Source organism: Athene noctua, chromosome 27, assembly GCF_965140245.1.
Source record: "Athene noctua chromosome 27, bAthNoc1.hap1.1, whole genome shotgun sequence".
Taxonomy (NCBI): domain Eukaryota; kingdom Metazoa; phylum Chordata; class Aves; order Strigiformes; family Strigidae; genus Athene; species Athene noctua.
In genome coordinates, this window is record NC_134063.1 from 7,132,198 (window position 1) to 7,150,851 (window position 18,654).

General features: G+C 55.4%; 2 protein-coding genes across 2 annotated transcripts; one reads left to right on the plus strand and one right to left on the minus strand.

The window, feature by feature from the left end:
* Nucleotides 1-59: 59 nt before the first annotated feature.
* On the minus strand, nucleotides 60-9,808 carry SGTA (small glutamine rich tetratricopeptide repeat co-chaperone alpha). The gene is made up of 13 exons (XM_074928052.1): nucleotides 9,547-9,808; nucleotides 8,722-8,792; nucleotides 8,413-8,551; nucleotides 7,151-7,254; nucleotides 6,864-6,948; nucleotides 6,099-6,198; nucleotides 4,890-4,994; nucleotides 4,572-4,710; nucleotides 3,674-3,736; nucleotides 3,235-3,272; nucleotides 2,137-2,226; nucleotides 1,775-1,898; nucleotides 60-1,464 (listed from the first exon to the last, which is right to left on the minus strand). The coding sequence occupies exons 3-12, from the start codon at nucleotides 8,510-8,512 to the stop codon at nucleotides 1,784-1,786; spliced, it is 939 nt and encodes a 312-aa protein (XP_074784153.1). The 5' UTR covers nucleotides 8,513-8,551; nucleotides 8,722-8,792; nucleotides 9,547-9,808; the 3' UTR covers nucleotides 60-1,464; nucleotides 1,775-1,783.
* Nucleotides 9,809-10,127: 319 nt separating this feature from the next.
* Nucleotides 10,128-17,609, plus strand: THOP1 (thimet oligopeptidase 1). The gene is made up of 13 exons (XM_074928142.1): nucleotides 10,128-10,388; nucleotides 10,955-11,158; nucleotides 12,526-12,674; nucleotides 13,151-13,258; nucleotides 13,899-14,001; nucleotides 14,142-14,302; nucleotides 14,468-14,603; nucleotides 14,680-15,046; nucleotides 15,288-15,489; nucleotides 15,598-15,784; nucleotides 16,223-16,351; nucleotides 16,665-16,801; nucleotides 16,882-17,609. Exons 1-13 carry the CDS (start codon nucleotides 10,277-10,279, stop codon nucleotides 17,038-17,040), a joined length of 2,154 nt encoding a protein of 717 aa, XP_074784243.1. The 5' UTR covers nucleotides 10,128-10,276; the 3' UTR covers nucleotides 17,041-17,609.
* Nucleotides 17,610-18,654: the final 1,045 nt, after the last annotated feature.

Here is an 18,654-nt window from a genome sequence, read left to right on the forward strand (position 1 = left end):
GACCCCGCAGCCCACCCAGGTCCAGCTTCAGTCATGGGGGCAAGAGGGATGACAAAGAAAGTGTCCAAATATTTTATTCTTCACAAGTTACATTAACCACATATTACTTTATGGAGCATTTACAAATCTTTTTTTTTTTTCCTTGATATTAATATTCAGATATACCTGCTCGCTCACACCAGCGGGTCTCGCCAAAGGGCGTTTTCCATCTCACACCTCCCCACCTTCAGACCAGACGCTTTTTCCCCAGCGGTCAGGCCGTGAACAACTGAATTAACTACTTTAAAACCGATTCCGAGGTCCATTGAAAAGTCTCTGGCCTCAACTAGTGACTTCTAGGGGAAGTGGCCAGAGCTTTCTGCTCGCCCAAGGAGGGACACGGGGAGGGAACTAGAAGCTGCGGGTCGCTTGAGTTGGCTCCAGGAGCTTTTTCCCCCTCATCTATGCGCTGAGGTGTAATCACTCCTCGCCAATCCGCCACGTTGAACCAGCAGCCACTTGATTTCTGACTATCCAAGCAGCGTTTTTTATTCCTTCTGCTCTCTACTCAGGCGCCCTCTACTCCTACCGTTAGCACAGTCAACCAGGTTGATTACTTACATGCATAAAAGATTAAAAAAGCAGGAAAAAAAAAAAAATCCTTTTAAACACCAAAAACATCTTTCTTACTGTCCACCTGACTAGTTCACAGATTGGATCATTCCAACAACATAGCCATAATTACTAAACACTAGACAAATTTTGTCAGGACTGGGAAAGAACCCCAAGCAGCGTGCCAGGAAGCCCTCAAGAAAGGAGCCGTCGCACACGGCCAGTCCCAACCCCCCCAACACATTTACACTGACCTGTGAGAGGCAAGCACCAAACTCCCGTGTATTAACAACGCTGGCAATGTTGCTACAGACCTGAAGGAGAAACGCAATCGATCTAATCAACAGAAACCCTGTTCCTGGAGGCAAGGAGATGCCGGGATCCCCAGAGTGGTCAAACACTACTGTCTCTAACTGGCAGGAAGATTAAACGGGGCAGGACGGGGGGTTAGGTAGGACTTGAACACTTCTTTGAAGTGGCACGTGGGCAGGAAAGTGAAGACGTCCTGTAGTGAAGAGTGCATCGTTCTTCAAAAACGGGTTAAAAAATTCCCATGTAGCAAATAACATAGAAATGTAACAGTGTAGTTAATTTTCTGAGTTTCTTTAGAAAGACTGTTGATGCTGGTTTGTGTTCGGCTTGCTGGATCTTCCAGAAGAAAAAAAAAGACTAATGGAAAGGCTGAGGGGGAGGAGCAGGGACGAAGACTAGGGAAAGAAAGCGTGAATCTGTCTTTAACATGCAGGTCATATAAAGTATTTTGTTTTTCCATTATTTTTTTTTCCCCCTCTTGGACACTTCCAACTCAAGAAATGGCAACACGCACATGGCTTCCAGTTTTTAAAGCAAAGAACATAGTTCCCATGGACTGCGCTGCAGAGACAGGAAGACAAGACATTTGCAAATTCAATTTTTATGAAAATCAAGTGTCCCTTTAACCACCGTGAGCGCGAGATAACGAGACTCGTTTGTCAGTCACACAGTGTGTGAGGGAAGCTCTTATACACCGCTCCTCAGGGCTGAGCCTTGCACCTGAGGCTCAGCACGGACGCAGAGAACCCCGCCTGCGCGGAGGGGAGACACCAGATCACCCAAGTAAGGCACATGACAGATATCGCAGCCAAATTCCTAAATTCCCACTCAGCTGGCCACAGCACAGCAGCACTCCTGGCTACAGCCTCACCTGGAGTACTCATTCCTGCTGATCTTCGTTACTGGCACTTGGAGTTCGACTCCTGATCTGGCTTCGTAGCTGCTCTATTAATTCAGGATTCTGCTGCTGCATCTGCTGAGCGAACTGCTGGCCCCTGAAGAACAAGAAATTGTCCCATTAGTGCTCTCACACACACACACAAACACCGTTTGATGCTCAGAAATTCTCCAGAGCCGACTGTCAAAACTCTACCTAGCTCACATCACCAAGAGAGGTGATACTTCACCCAGCATTTAAGCCTTCCTCAACATTAAAAGTTTCCAATTCTGGTCAGAAACCCCCCCAAATCCATTTCCTGACCAAGGCAAAAGGAAACACCCAGCTCTACTCACGCCTGTATGAGGCTGGCCAGATCATTCGTGGAGGGGCTTGTGCCTGCTGCTCCCATGGTGTTGTGGCCACCAGAAATCATCCCGGACATGCTGTGGAAGTAACAGTCATTGCTTAGAGCGGGGAAAAACCCACAGAAATTGTTTGGTTTATGCTGGGAGGGGAGTGTCAGTGGAACGGGGGCACCTTCCCACACAGATTATGAAGTTACCTGCAAGGGAATCTTCTGCAAACATTTTTTGTACATTAACTGCAGAAGAGTGACTAACATTAAACTGCACAATGTGTAGAAATATTTATAATAGTGTCAGTTACTGTATTCCCAGAGACTCCCCCTTTTGTGTGCAAGCCCCGTGTTACATTTAAACACTGCCCTTCCTCACAGAAGCTATTTGCTTGCTCTGCATCAAGCGAGATCTACTGACAGAGCAGCCTAAACACGATTCCCTCACTGGGAACAGCCCAGAGTACACCGGGTCTACCCAGCCCCTTCCTCTGGGAGCCCTCCCGCTGCAGCTGGTGCAGACCCTCAGCTGGCAGCAGCAGTGGAAGGAGCAGGCAGAAGCAAATGGAAATGGTGGCTGGCTTTCAGCCCTTCAGCCAAATTATCTCCCACGGTTATCAAAGGATGAGCTGCAGAAGGTCTCTAACTCGCTGCCCACCTGCGCTCTTGAAAGGACGGTCAGGAGAGGTACGTGCATTATTAATTTTATAACTTTATACTACGTAAGCATCTCACAAAAACTGATCCTCACAATCCTGTAGCTCAAAGATTGGAAGCGTTCTCGTTCTGAGGTGAAGCTGTGAAATCCTGTCTCCAGGTCACATAAATCCTGCACAGCAGAGCCAAACTGACCCCGAGCTTCCCAACCCCACGATCTCTCCTCCCTCCCTTCTGCAAACATTTATACTAAGACCCCTCTTCAGCACAGTCCCGAGCACTCAGAGGACACACTAGCTCAGGCAACTGGCCTGGTTTAAGGGCTGCCCTCCACACACCACCCTGCTCCCACCACGTCAGACCTACTGCAAATGCCAACCACACACGGAGCCTCAAACGAGCAATTCAAAGAGGAAATACAAGACGGGATCAAACTTACAGCTGTTGTACTTGTGGATTGTTCATTAGGTTAGACGCCTATTTAAAGAGGGGAGAAAAAAAAAAAAACACGACACCCTATTTAGTCAGAAATGACTGGGTAGAGATGCAGATGATGTGCCATTCAACTACAAACAAAGTGAAGGCAGATTTGAAACAGATCAATAGGATAAAAATAGCTGAGAAAAGCACAGAGCGACACACAAGGCAGGGCTGGTAATGAGGAACAGGCACCCTGCCACACCCCGCACACCGCAAGGAGAAGCCTGTCAGTAAGTCATTTGACCTTCGGGAGAGACAAGCAGAGTTTCCACACAGCGACACCGAAACGGAGAAACGAAATGAAAATAAATCTGCTGAAGAGACAAGAGGAGCTCCCCGCGCCACGCAGGGATAATTTCCCCCTGGGCAGGCCGAGGCACAGCTGTGCCTGGATTTACCATGCTCATGAAGCCGGGGTTGTTCAGCAAACCAGCTAAATCGAATCCTCCTGGACCTCCAGTCTGTGAGAACAAAGAAACCACAGGCAGATGATGACATCCTGATGCACGTTGCAATGAATATTAATACTTTACTCCCACTGCTAGCAGAATCCAGCCCTTAAACCACGGCAAAGGGAAGAGGCTCTGTCCACACCCTCTCTGCAAAGCCCCGAGCCACGGGCAGCCTGGGGATTAGGCTCACCAAGGGCAGATCTCTCCATTACGTGGCTTACTGGTCACCTCTCACCAGCTGAGCCACACCAGCCACGTTACAGCTCTAACCCGTTAGTTTCCCAGTTAAACACATCCACTTGGTCACCTTTGCGCTGGAGAAGTCTTTAGAAAATTAAAATCCCTTTCAAATAATAAACTAACACGGTCCTGCATGGAGCACAGCAGCAGTGCAGTCACCAGCTTTCTGGCTAGGAAACCTCCAGGTCTCTCTTCTGAAGAAAACAATCTTGGTAAGAAAAAAAAAAAAAAAGCCTCCTAAAATGCCCTTTTGGTACCGCTAACGGGTCACTAGAAACAAAAAGCCGGATTTTAGGAGCAGTGACTTTAAGAAAGGTGCTTAAGGCAAAAGTGCTCTTTGGAAACACTCCCTCCTAGCGAGTCTCATGTCAAATAAGCCCAAGGTGACTGTGCTCAAGCAGTGAAGTTATTCTCTCTGGATATTAGCAGAAAGGGCCACAGCAGGACTCACTAACTATCTCCCCTCTGCCTGCAAATAGGATTTGTATTCTAAACACAGCCCAGGTCATCAGGGCTCTGCCAGACAGCGCCCGGCGGCCCTTCCAGTGAAGAAGCTGCCTCCTCATCCTCCCCACGTGTAACAGGCATTAGTTTCAGAACTTACTGGACTAGGAGTCTCCTTCATTTTCTGTTCAGCTATTTTAAGGTTCGATTTGTAGGTGTCATTGTCTGGATCCAGCTCCAGGGCTTTTTTGTAGTAAACGACAGCTTCTGTGTGTTTATTTAAACTGGAGAGGGCCAAGCTATTAAAGTGGAAATAAAATTAAAAGTCACAGAGTTAGAGAAGCACTTGCAATCTTCCTCCACCCCCAGAAGTGAAACACTAGGTATTTCTGCACGCCACTCCGGGGCAGACCACCACTGACAGTATTCACTCCCACAAAGCATTAAAATTTTAGCCCAAAGCCCTGCTCTTACTTACCCCATCCTGCCATAAGCTTTGCTGTAGTTTGGATCAATGCCTATAGCTCTTTCACAGTCTCTCACTGCTCCAGCGTAATTTCCTAGTTTACTGTACGCAGCAGCTCTGGAGGGAGCGGAGAAAGATGTGCAGAAAAGATTTAGCTTGAATACGCTGATCAAGGTCACCCCTGTTCCCTCTCTGTAGTCTCCTGTTGCACGCAGCAAGGTCAAGTGTGAACGTGACATAAATCCAGGCCATATCTAGGGGAGCAGGCTGCTCTCCAAACACCCAGCTCCACGTTCTGCTTCTACTACAAATAAATGGAGGCCCTCCCCTCTCCTTACGGACTTTCCAAGAGGAGCCCAGGCCCCGGGGAGGCACCCAAGTATCCCACTTGCCCGCTCCAGCTTCCCTCACACCTTGATTTTAGTCATAACAACCGTTTCATCTGTTTCCCCACACCCTCCGTGTAAGAGGGAAAACTGTTTTTGAAGCCATAACATGGCTCCTTCAAGGCTCAATCTCCCAACTCTTACTGACATCAGGGCACCTGCCCAAAACCTCCTGGGACTGACCCTCAGGCAGCTGAAGCAAAGCTCAGCTAAAAGCTGCAGTTCCCTGCCCCAAGAAACCCCTCACCACGGCACTGGCGAGAGCACAGACACGTTATCCACGCAGCCAGCTGCACCCATGCGCTCATGACAAGCGCATAACTAAAGCAAATCCCGATTCAAAGTGCTTTATGCAACAAGTGTCTTCCCAGCAACTTCCACTTAGCGCTGCGAAACAGGAGATTCGCTTGCATACCCAATTCTGCACACGCATCAGCTCACACAATTGTCATTAACGAGCCTTCAACTTGTCTCATCTCACTCCTTTGTTTTTATTACCAACACAGGCTCTCAAACCTGGGCTCTCTATCCCACTTAAGAGTTAATTGCATGAAAGCAGACAGCGTTTCTTGGCATCCTTAGATCTCCTCAAATGCCTAATAGAGTTTGTTTCCACACCCACATCCTATCTAGAGATGCCAGGGCACATTGCTGGCAGGAGGCACAGGAAAGTGTGTCACTGTGTGGGGTTTTTTTAAGCTCATAAAGAGCAGCAGCAAGAACAAGCAGTCTAGAGAATCATAAAAAAGGGATTTTGACCATTCAAGAGTCTTAGATGCAAGCAGTCAGAACAAAACCACAGGTGTACAAAGGTGGAGAAAGGGATAATCAATACCTGTTGCAGAAATACACAGCATTGGATGGATTTAATTCAATTGCCTTCCCATAGAAAGACACAGCAGCTTCAAAGTTTTCTGCCTTCATTTGTTCATTTCCTAAAAAGATGGAGGAAACGCTCATTAACAAGCGAAAAAACAGGGACAAAAGCAACAGGCCTGGATCTATGTTCTACTTAAGAAAATAGAACAAGAGAGAAACCAACCGCTTGCAACTTTTGCTGGTCAATCCAACCACTTGCAAGCGTGAGGGGCGTTGGGCAGCGAGGGAGGGGACCCACGTCCTGGCAGTTCCAGCTTGCCCGATCCCGCAAGCTCCCCGAGCACCCTCAGCTGTCTCCCCTCCCCGGGCACACCCGAGGCTCCCCCAGAGCAGCACCACGTCCTGAAAAGCCCTGCAGGGTGCTGCCTCAGAGAAAGCTCTCCATTGTCCTTCAGCACTAATCACGCGCTCGCGGGGCAGAGAAGAGGCAGCACAAAGAGGAGAGCTCCGGAGGAAAGATGCCCTGTTCTACACAGCGCCGGCTTCTCAGGATGCAAAAGAAAACGCTGACCCAGCTGTCTATCCAGGCTCTGTGGCAGCTAAATTATGCCAACCTACACACGCTCCTGGAGCGCAAGCAGAGAAACAAGCACAAATGGAAGGGTTGATCCCATTTGCTTTTTTCTCCCCATTCCAAGCGTTCCCCAGGTGCTGAGTGAATTAAGTCTCCCTCTCTGCTCTTATCTAAACCTCGTCATACACCGGCTCCAGAGGAGGTTACCTTCAGTCTTGAGCCTTTCAGCTTCAGCTATGTCATCTTCAGAAGGGGTGATGGGCTCCGAATTTGTTCTGATGTGTTCAGGCTCCTTACAAGGAAAGGGAGAATGCTGCGGTAAGGGCTCCCGTCGAGCTCTACTATACCTCCCCCTTTCCAGGCACTGGCTCATCAAGCCCGAAACATTTCACTCCCACACACCTCCGAGGTGGCAGCATCGCCACGGAAATCAAGCAGAGCTCATCGCTTTCGCTGCTTAAATAGAAACTCGGCACATATTTTAGGGCGCTTACCTTCCCTGCAGCAGCTTCGAATATTTCCGGCAGAGTCTGGGACACAGCTAGACCCTGGTCCTCCATCGAGACCCCAAACGCTGTCTCCAGGCACTGGATGGCCACTGGGCAAGAAGAGTCAGGTAATTAATTAGCTTTTCTCCATCTAAATTTGAGACCGGTCAGTGTGAGCTTAATGGTTGGATTAAATGATCTTCAAGGTCTTTTCCAACCGAGATGATTCTGTGAAATACTTTGCCTCCTCCCATAGCACCTGAATTTCTTACTGTTGAGCTAACAGGGAAACAAAGCCACTCTAAACGACACAATTCCAAAGACCAGGCTTAGTACTTGGGCCATATCCTCAAATTTTGCCAAAACCTGAGAGCTGGGCAAACCTTAGCTCTAGAGATTAACCTCCTGGACTGAGTCAGTCACAGCTCCCACGTGCTGGGGGTAGAAGTTAACCCAGCTGGGGTGGACAGGGCAGGGAGAGATCTGCAAGTTCCACTTGCTAAAGGGTGGCTGCTCCGCGCCAACCACCCACCCACCCTCCTCCCTCCCCAGGCACCAGGGTGGGAAGCTGTTCCCAGCACAGAGGGGAAGCCCAGCAACACAGAGCTCAGCTTTACAGAGCTCTCGTGCCATATTTTACAGTCCAAAAGCACCAGGAATAAACCCTCCTTCCACTCTGTTGTTCCTGCCTCAGCCAGGAATGTACCCGCCACTGCAGACGTGCCTGGGCTCTCCTTCAGTGGGACAAATGTACAAGACTAAAGACTAAGGCGCCTTAAGTGGATCTTTTAAGACCCATGTGCTCTTGTTACCAGTGAAGCCCTCTGAAAAAGCTTGTACAAATACTCCAGAGCAAGCTGTGGAAGAGCATTTTGATAGCAGAATGGGAAAAGCACTCTGCAAGCATGAAACACTTCCGTACAAAGTTTGCATTTTACACATCAAGCTTCCTGACTCCACCTCATTTAAGATAAAACTTGCAAGTCTCAAAGCCCGGGTCAGAGAAGCTTTTGATCTCAAGTATATCCCTTCCTCGAGTTAATCTGCTTTTGCAAGAAATATCAAGAAATCAGATAAGCAGTCAGCATCCCTAATGCCCGGGATAACTCCCCAAGACAACAAATTCATTTCAAATCTTGAGCAAGGTTTGACATTAGGCACAGCCCAGCCAAGGAAGATGCAGAAGAGAGCAACAGTGTCCAAACGTCCCGACGTGCTGGGCTGACAGACCCAAGCGTGTGAACTGGGAAGCACGTACAGCCACCGACCTTCCAAACTCTCCTGAGCGTCTGGAGACAGACCTCCATTCTGCAGCTGGTCGTGTAAAAACTGGATGATGGAGTAGGCAAGGCGCTTCTGGTCTGCCATTCCGGGAGGCTGTGAGCAGTTTGGGTCCACTTCTTGTACCTTTAAAAAAAAAACAACCTGTAGAGGGAGAAGTTATATGATGGGGAAGAAGTCAATGAGCTTTTCTACAGCTCTCCCCCAGTATGAACGAGGAGAAGGGAATTGTTCAGGATTGGCCAAGACCTCCGGAGTCTTCGTTAAACTCTGCTTGTAACCACAACCCACTTTACCTGAATTCTCCAGGCCTCAAGTCACACTCTGCAGCGTAAGAGACACAGAACAGTCCTGCCCCGCAATGCTCCTGCCAAGGGAAATTCATCAAAGGTGTTACAGGCACTTTGGCTACCAAAATGTCTCTGGCTACCTAAACATCTCTGGCTGACCAGGACTAGACTGAGCAGCTCACCACTAAATAAACCACAGTCATCCCCTTTCAGAGCATAATTTGATTCTGAAACAAAACCAAGTGCTGAGGCAATTTGCCCCTGTGAGCAGAGCTGGGGCTCAGGGCTGCCAACTCCCTGTGCTACTTGCCAGCCGACCCTGCCAGGCTGCTGCTGGCAAAGGAGAGCGAAGGCCCAAAGCAAAGCGACCCCCACAAACACACCCCGAGGCTGGGGCTTCCCCGAGACCCCGAGGCAGATCCTGTAAGCGCACGAGGCAGCTCCTTGCTCGGCACTGCTGCTGCGCTGAACTGCTCTGCCAGAACGCTTAACTGGGTTTGTAGCACAGAAAACCATTCAGGGCGATTTAATAGAGAAATTAAATTGCTTAAACACAATTTCTGCCCAACAGAGCTAAGCTGGCCCCAGTCGCAGGCAGGCGTGGCGGTGTGAGCCTATGCCGGGCTCCCAGCCCCAGGGACAGGCGAGGCCAGAGAGCCCCCAGACCCCCCCGGGCCCCCAGGGGCAGGCAGAGAGGAAGGAGGCACCTCCCTCCCCCCGTACACCGGGGCCGTGCCCGCAGCTCCTACCGGTGCCCCCGACCGGGCAGGCCCGAGGGGCGCGGCAGGCCCCGGGCTACCGCCCCGCTCCCGGCAGGGCAGCCCCGCTCACCCGGGGCTTCGTGAGGAAACGGCAACCGGCAGGACTCGCCCTCCCGGACGGGGGAACGCGGCCGCGGCCTGCGCCGGGGGGGGACGCCCCGCCACAGCCCCGGCCCACACCGGACCCCGGGCGATGGAAGCGCCAGGCCCCGCCACGACCGCCGGCCCAGCCGCTGCTCCCACCAGGGCCGGAGGCAGGCAGGCAGGCGGCTCCCGGCGGGGCGGGGAGCGGGGCGCAGCTCGGGCCGGGCCCCCCCCCCGCCGTCACCGGGCACCCCGACACTCACCTCAGCGGGGCGGGCTCAGCACTGCGCATGCGCCGCGCCCCGCCCCCCGCGCCTGCGCGCTGCGCCCGCCCCGCCCCGGCCGCCAGGGGGCGACGACGCAGGCGCGGAGTCCCTGGCGCATGCGCAGCCTCCGCCGTGCGGGGGCGGGGCCAGAGGCCGGAAGTGCAGTTGTCGCTCCGCCTTGATTTTTACCATAGAGAGGGGGCGTTGCCATGGGAACGGGCGAGAGGCCGCCCCGGGCCGAGCGCTGCTCCCGGCGGGGCTCCGCTCCCGGGCCCGGGCCCGGGCCGCCGCAGGGGCTGAGGGCTGGGGCAGGGGCAGGGATGGGGCTGCACGTGTGCGGGCGGACGGGCCGCTTCCCCCGGTCCGGATGGGGTGAAGGGAAGGGGAGAGCGGCCCAGTCCTCCGCTCTCCCAGAATCCCTCGGCGCGGCCTCTCTCTCTGCCCGTCTCTATGATTGGGGCACATGCTCCGTGCGTGGGGCCGGCGCGGTCTCCTCCCGGCCTCGTCAGCAGAGCGGGGCCTCCCGGCACCCCCGGCACCCCCGGCATGGCCCCCCCCACAGGTACCGGGCGGCGGCGGGGGAGGGCCTGGAGGGCAGCGAGGAGGCTGGGGCGGCGGGGGGAGCACCCGGCGGGGGGGCGACGGAGGGGAGGAGGTGAGGGCAAGGGCGAGGGGCTGGCGTGGCGTGGCAAGGGGGAGATGGAGGAGAGAGGGACGGGGGCAGGAGGAGGGAGCCCGGGGCAGCCCCCCAAGGTCGCGTAGCGAGGCCGTGGTGTCCTGCTGTCACCTCTCTGCCCCCCCAGCTCCCACCCCGGGCCGGGGACAGCGACAGCCGCCCCCCCCCCCCGCCCCGTCCCGTGGGCAGAGACACCTGCCAGGGGCAGGCAGGGAGAGGGAGTCAGGTTTCTGGGAAGGGCTTGTCATGACTGAGAGAGTAAACAATGCCCAGAAAATAATCCAACCGCAGATTGCTGCCAGCGCCCCAGTTTCTTAGAAGCCGGGTTGCCCATCAGCGGGGTTTGTTTGCTGGGCCTCTCCTCTGAGTGCTTTTATCGAGCTTTAGCTATGCAGCTGAGTTTTCTTTCGAGGCCGTGTCAGACTGTATCTCACAGAGCGTTTCCTCCCCAGGTAACGTTGTGGACAGCCAGTCCCCCAGGCTCTTGGCAAATCAGTTGAGATGGGACCTGACTGCCGAACAGATAGAAAACATGGCAGCAGAGCTGACGGAGAGGACAAAGCTTGTGTACGACCGGGTGGGCTCCCAGGAGCAGGGCGAGGTGTCCTATGAAAACACTCTCAAGGCACTGGCAGATGTGGAAGTGGAATATACGGGTACGTACACCGAGAGGGAGTACTGGCAGTCTGGAAAGCAACATGTTGTTATGAAGGTGTTTGTTTTGTTTTTTTTTTACTCCATGCTGTCATCTCCCCTTTTTTTTTTTTTTCATTCCCTTGGCTCCAGCAGCAGCATGTTTGGGTTTTTTTCCAGTTAGTGTTTATATAGCTAGATATAAGTACAAAGAATAGAGCAGATTTGGAACGGAAGAGTGAGTCTAAAACGAGGACGGCGCTTTGGCAGCAGGATGGTCCACGGGAGGAGTAGTGAGGTTCTCAAGGTTATCTCCTGCTTTTATGTGTCAAGGTGCATTAGTGGGAACAAACTGTGCGCTGGCAGAAACGCTTCGGGTGATCTAAGAGATCTTCAGCTCTTTTCTAACTTTTTCCTGGAGGCAGCGGATAAATATCTCTCCGTGTGCCTTGTTTAAACACTGCTATCGCTTCAGAGATTGTAAAGTGACATGACATGGTGGCGTTGTGCTGGCAAACGATGCCGGTGTCGATATATCTCTGGCTAATTATTCACAGCAGTAGAGTGCCAAAGTCACGCAGCCCCCTCCTGCCTCACGGCATCTGTCAGCTGTCCTGACCGCCCCTGTTGCGAGGTGTCGCGTCTGTACGAAGCAGCAGCCGGCCTGCAAGCCTCTTCTTTCTTCTCTCTGATTTCTTTTTACTAAAATAAGAGGAAAAGCCCTTACTAAGCAGGGGTAATGTTAACTTCAGCAGAAGTGTCAGCACTTTCCCTGAGCAACAGAGAGGAGCTGCCTGCTCACCTTCTGCTGGGTGGAGAGTGCTTGTGCCCGGAGGGCAGCGCCTTCCCACAGGGCTTGTGTTATTTGAGGTTTTGTAGAGATTGTGGCAGGGAATGTTCTTCCTGTTTTCACTTCTAAACTGGAAATACGTCGGGACAGAGCACACCTGGGACGTGGTGGCTTTTGAAGAGCGTCTGCAGTAGAGACGTGTCACTTTGAGCCTGGTTCTCTACGGAGAGGAGTCACACAGCGATGCTGCCCACGTGTCTGCCAGTGTAGGAGTCCTGTGATTCCTGAAACTCTTGATACCAGCTGGGGCAAACGTGTTGGGAACTCAGGGGCATGAAATTCCTGTGAGTTTTGTCAGAAAGGTGGATTGTAGCGGGAAAGCAGCAGGACAGGGGTGACCGGGTGCTGCTCAGAGAGGGCAGCGCCGGGTTTGTCTGGCAGCAGTCCTTTGCTCTGCCTTTGTGTGGGCAGGCACGGCAGGCTCCAGGGTCGTCAAACTGGCTCCCAATTAACACACACTTTCTGTACACTCCCACTCAACAAGCAGTTCTGGGACATGAAGCCATTGCCTTCACCCCAATCCCTTTTCTGTCTTTCCAGTTCGTCGGAACATGCTGGACTTCCCCCAGCACGTCTCTCCTTGCAAAGACATCCGTACGGCGAGCACCGAGGCCGACAAGAAGCTCTCGGAGTTCGACGTGGAAATGAGCATGAGGCAGGACGTGTACCAGAGGATTGTCTGGCTCCAGGTGTGTGCTTGGGAGGATGCTCTGTCAGGGATACACCTGAGCAGCGCACTGAAACCTCCTGGAATTACAGCAAAGCTTTTTCCTTTGCCCCAGAACTTAGAAGTGAGTGATACCGAGTCAGGTCTGGAACCGAATTGCTGTGTGATCGTGGCAGGATGGTCCAGCTGTTAGTGAGAACTGGGGAGTTGGGGGTTGAGGGCTCTGCCCCTGCTCAGGGCCTCCGCTGTCCCTTTGTGAAGTGGCGTTAGTAAACCAGCCCGGCTGAGGCGGGGAGGGGCTGCGTAACGCCCTGAGAAGTGCTGTAATGCAGCATAAGGCCGAGGGGTTTCAAACAATCGGATAGGAACCAAAACACCAAAGTGGGGTGTTTCCACCTACTTCTGGGTCACTGGTGTTACAGTAGCCCACGTCTCCCCCCAGGAACCAACTTTCTGCAACACCTGATCCTGCGGTTCCCTGTGGGTTTTGTTTTACAGGAGAAAGCAGAGAGCGCTGCGCTGAAGCCTGAAGCAAAGAGATATCTGGAGAGGCTGATCAAATTAGGTAAAAGAAACGGTCTCCATCTCCCCGAGGAAACGCAGGAGGTGAGATCACAGAGCTTGAAGTAAGGATGCATAGAGGAGGCCTTGCAGTGTAGCATTAGAGGACTGAGGCTCAGACTCTTGAATTTTGCCCCGATTCCTGTGGCTTTGAGCACTCTACGCCCCTCTTTTTCCTTTCCGTTGAAGGGGAGGTCGTTTACAAAGTGGGGTCAATGCTGGGAGTTGGGGGGCTCCTGAGAAGCTGAAGCTGCAGATGGTGCAAAGGAACAGTGAGGGCAGGTTCCCCCCTGGAGCTGGGGGGGCTGAGCTGCTCAGGCTCCCCCTCTCTCACCGTGCGCCAGCGGCTCAGCGAAGGAGCTCGAAGCTGGGTTAAAAATAGAAGAGAAGGTGAAATGAAATAAGGGTAGAGGAGGTGGTTGCTTAAACACCTGCAGCTCCTGAGCTGGCAGGAGACAGCTGGGACCTTGCTGAGGTGGCTGCTTCCCTACCAGGTGTGATCAGAGGGAGCCTGTTCCCGGCTGAGAGCTCAGCGCCTGCTCGCAGTTAATTCTGCAGCGTTGTGTTTGAATAAAAGCCAAGAGCAGGCGGCTGGGCCACTCGGGAGGCGGGCTGGAGCCGGGCAACGGCGCTCTTTGACTTCCCCCTTGGGACTGGCTTTTCTCTCTTCATCTGTATTTTAAAGAAAATCAAAGCTATTAAGAAAAAGCTGAGCGTCCTTTGCATAGACTTCAACAAGAACCTCAACGAAGACACCACCTACCTGCCCTTCTCGAAGGAGGAACTAGGTACGGAGCGCTCGGGATGATTTCTCTGTGGCCCTGAGTGCCTGGGTTCCTCTGGCCAAGGAGCCTGTTCCTGTGCTCAGCCCCGGAGCTGGTGTTTCTTGGAGAGGCCGGGGCTCTCCATCAGTCTTGTCTTTTCTCAGGGGGGCTCCCTGAGGACTTCCTGAACTCCCTGGAGAAGACGGAGGACGGCAAACTGAAAGTCACCTTGAAATACCCGCACTATTTCCCTCTCCTGAAGAAGTGCTACGTGCCCGAGACGAGGAGGAAGGTGGAGGAAATGTTCAACTCCAGGTGCAAAGAGGTAGGTGGGCCTTGCTGCTTGCCAGCAGGGCCAGACAGGATCGGGGTCGGGTCTGGGCGCTGGAGGGGTCTTGTCTGAGATTTGTGATGCTTCCCAGGCTGGGGCTCGTGCTTCCTTTCTCGCCTGCGTACCCCCCCTCACTCTTTGTCTGACTCTACCTCGCAGGAGAATTGCTTGATCCTCAAGGAGCTGGTGGACTTGCGGGCTCAGAAAGCCAGCCTGCTGGGCTTCAACACGCACGCGGACTTCGTGCTGGAGATGAACATGGCTAAAAGCAGCAAGACGGTGGCTACCTTCCTGGGTAGGGCGCTTGGCTGCGGAGGGGAAGGGCAGGGTGTGCTGCTCTGGGGCACTGACCCTGCCTGCTTTGGTTCTAGATGAGCTGGCCCAGAAGCTGAAACCCCTCGGGGAGAAGGAACGAGCTGTGATCCTGGACCTGAAAAAGAAAGAGTGCGAGAAGCGCGGCCTGGAGTTTGACAACCGCATCAATGCCTGGGACATGCGCTATTACATGAACCAGGTGGAGGAGACCAAGTACAGCGTGGACCAGAACCTGCTGAAGGAATACTTCCCCATGCAGGTGGTCACCACGGGGCTGCTGGCCATTTACCAGGAGCTGCTGGGGCTCACCTTCCACCTGGAAGAGAAGGCTCAGGTCTGGCACGAGGACGTCCAGCTCTACACGGTGAAGGACACCTCCTCCGGGGAGACCATCGGCAAATTCTACCTGGATTTGTACCCGCGGTGAGACCCTGGGCAAGGCGACGCGAGGGAGGAGGGTTAGGGCAGGGGGGGCAGAGCCTGCCTCACGCCTGAGGAGGAGGAGAGGCCGTCCTGCTCCCGGGCACGCGGCTGTGCGGAGGGACGGGGGGAGCTCGGGCAGGAGCGGGGCCTCGCCGGGGGCTTCTGCTCGGCGCGGGGCCACGGTGGCCCCTGGGTGGCTGTGGGCGAGGATCCGGGTAACAGCCTCCTCTTCCCGGCCTAGGGAGGGGAAGTACGGGCACGCGGCCTGCTTCGGCCTGCAGCCGGGCTGCCTCCTGCCGGACTCCAGCCGGCAGATCTCGGTGGCTGCCATGGTGGCCAACTTCACCAAACCCACGCCGGATGCACCTTCCCTGCTGCAGCATGATGAAGTGGAGACGTACTTCCACGAGTTCGGGCACGTCATGCACCAGCTCTGCTCTCAGGTGAGGCCTGGCTGGGCTGGCAGAGGGTCGGTTTGTTGGTTTTCCCCCTGCCGTGCTCCCATGGGGGGATTAAATGACACCCGGCTCTGAGCTTGCCGTGTCTCCTAGGCGGAGTTTGCCATGTTCAGCGGGACACACGTGGAGCGGGACTTTGTCGAGGCACCGTCACAGATGCTGGAGAACTGGGTGTGGGAGAAGGAGCCGCTGCTGCGCATGTCCCGGCACTACAAAACTGGAAGCCCCATCCCTGATGAACTGCTGGAGAAGCTCATTAAATCCCGGCAGGCAAACACAGGTGGGTCCCTGCAGAAGGAAGTGGGAGCCAGTGAGGAGGGGCTGGCGGGGGGCGAGGGCTCTGAGCTGTCCCCAGCCAGGGCCAGAGCCTCGCCGTGGTGTCCCCAGTGCATGGGGAGGAGAAGGGGACCCTTAGTGACCTGGCCGGGTAGCAAAAAGGCTTTGTCTTACCTGCTGAGGGGACCGAGGGGGCTGGGGAGGAAGGAGCCACGTCTGCTGTTAGTCTGGGAAGAGCGAGGGTGACGTGGCAGAGGCGCAGAGGGTGGTGGCACAGTGAGAGGAGGTGCCAGGGAGGGCAGAGGTTATCCACAGGCAGGGGCTGTGGGTGCTGCTGAACTGGGCTGGACTGGGGAAGCGGGTCAGCAATTGGGTGTGGGGAGAAGTGTGGGAGCCCCCCAGGCCTGGCAGGAGCTCAGTTTGCCTCCTCCCCCCGGAACAGGGCTCTTCAACCTGCGGCAGATCGTCCTGGCCAAGGTGGACCAGGCGCTGCACACCCAGACGAAGGCTGACCCCGTGGAGGTGTTTGCCCGGCTGTGTGAGGAGGTGCTGGGCGTCCCTGCCACCCCAGGTACCCAGGGGCTCAGGGGGGGTCCCGCTCGCTGTCTCTCTAGGCCTGGCCTGCAAGCTTGGCTCAGCAGGTTCTTTTCAAGGCTGGGGCTTCAGGCTGGCTCAGTGGGGACCGTTTCTGCTGGCGCCAGGAAAAACGAGGCTAAATCCCTACAAAAAGAACTGGAAAGCTCTTCCCTCTTTCCCCTGGGACTGCGAACCCGCTGACCCAGTGCCTGCTTTGACACGGTGTCAGCACGGAGGGGTTTTTCCACGCTGTGAGCAGTTCCAGCAGCCGTCCCCGTTAACGCCCCTTCCCTTCCTTCGCCCCAAAGGTACGAACATGCCCGCTACGTTTGGCCACTTGGCCGGAGGCTACGATGCCCAGTACTACGGCTACCTCTGGAGCGAGGTGTACTCCATGGATATGTTCCACACGCGTTTCAAGCAGGAGGGGATCATGAACTGCAAGGTAGGGGGGGCGTCCTGCGCCGCCGGGCCCGCGGGCCGGGGCAGCTGTCCCACGTGTCCCGCTCTGTTGTCCCCTCGCAGGTGGGCATGGATTACAGGAATTGCATCCTGCATCCTGGCGGTTCCCTGGATGCTTCCGACATGTTGAGGAGGTTCCTGGGCCGCGAGCCCAAGCAGGACGCCTTCCTGGCCAGCAAAGGACTGAAGGTGGAGAGCAACTTGCTGCCTTCGGCCTGCTGAGACGCTGCTCCAGCCCGTTTTGAGTCAAGCCAGCTCCTTTGCCAACGCGCCAGCCCTCTCAGGCCAAGCAGAACCCGGTACTTCTGTCACCAAACGCGACCTGGGGCCGGCCCCTGCCTGGGCACGTTCCTCCAGGATCCTGCTCCGAGCTCACCCCGGGCTTCAGGAGCCGGGTTCAGCCCCGGGCCAGGGCTCTGCAAAAGGAGTTGAGTTGCCCTTGTCACCCCCGCGAGGGGCATGGGGCTGTCTGTGGCCCACACAAATTGGATGAACTTTGAACCTGATTTCTGCATGAGGGTGAGTTTCGGCCTCGTTTATAGCCGGGGAGGAGGGTGAGAGGAGTTACCAAACTTGAATCATTGTTTTAAAACCCCTTGTTTTTAAGAAAACGAGACTTCCCCCCCCCCCGGGCTTGGCTTGTTTTGTGCTGGGGGCGGGGGGCAGATTTACTGTTTTTGGAGCACGGAGCAAGCGGCCTGAGAAGCTGCGCTGGGGGTTGAGCTCTCCCTGTCTTCGGGCAGCTGGTGGCTGTGGAATAAAGATGGGGACATCCCAGAGCCTAAAATCCATTGCATTTACTGGAACGTCCTGCCCCGAGCCCCTCGGACATTCCTGCCAGAGCAGCAGGGCTGGGAGGGGGGGGTGTTGGCCGGCTCAGCTATTCCCAGAGCAGGGGGTGTGGGGAGCGTGGCCTGGCCCCCGCGCACTGCCCGCTGTCCTTGGGGGGGTTGTACCTTCCCCCAGGCCCTGTTGGGGCTGTCCGAGGGCAGCTGATGCCTTCTGGGCTCAGGTCGGAGCAGCAGAAGGGTGTGTTGCTATTGCTGTCACCTCTGAGCCAGGGTGGGGCAGGGGAGGGCTGTGGAAAAAGAAGGGGGGGGGGAGGGAAAAAAAAAAAAAAAAATATGCGGACAGCTTCAAACAACACGGAGGCCGGGGATAAAAATATCGAGCGGGCTTTGTGCCAGGCCTTGGGCGGCCGAGCTCTGGGTGCGGCACCGAGCCGGGGGACGGCAGCCAGCCCTTTGCCCGGCCTTGGGAGCCACCGGGCTGTGCCACTTGCCCTTCCCCAGCCGTTGCCGTGCCCTGGAGCGGTGCCGGGGCTCCCTCTGCTCTCTGGGAGCCTGGGGGGCAGGCGGAGGGGATGTGGAGGGGGGGAGCTGGGAGCTTCCTCACCGGTGTGAGGGGTTTGTGGCGAGGGGGTGCCCAGGGCAGACTCATTTTCGGGGCTCCCGCCCCACCCCGGGCCTTCGGTGACGCCGTTTGGGGGTGCGGGGTCGGTCCCGCAGCTCTTGCGCCGTTTGGGCACAGGGAAGGGGCCGAGCGCCCGCACCCGCCGCCCCGATGCCGGCCAGGGCTGCGTGGGGGCAGCCGTCCCGCCCCCACCCCGGGCTTTGGTTCCTTTTGCTTCTCCCCCCGTCTGGGCCGTGTCACCGGAGCGGTGACTGGTGCTGTCACCTCCCTCCCTCCCCGGTGACACGGGGAGGCCGGTGCCCCCTCGCCGGTCCCTGACACGAGGAAAGTGGCTCCTTGGTGCATCTTGTCTTTGTGTGTGTGTGCCTGTGTCCCCCCATTTCAGGCCCCTGCGAGTGTCCCGGGTGCTTTGGAGGCCGCATG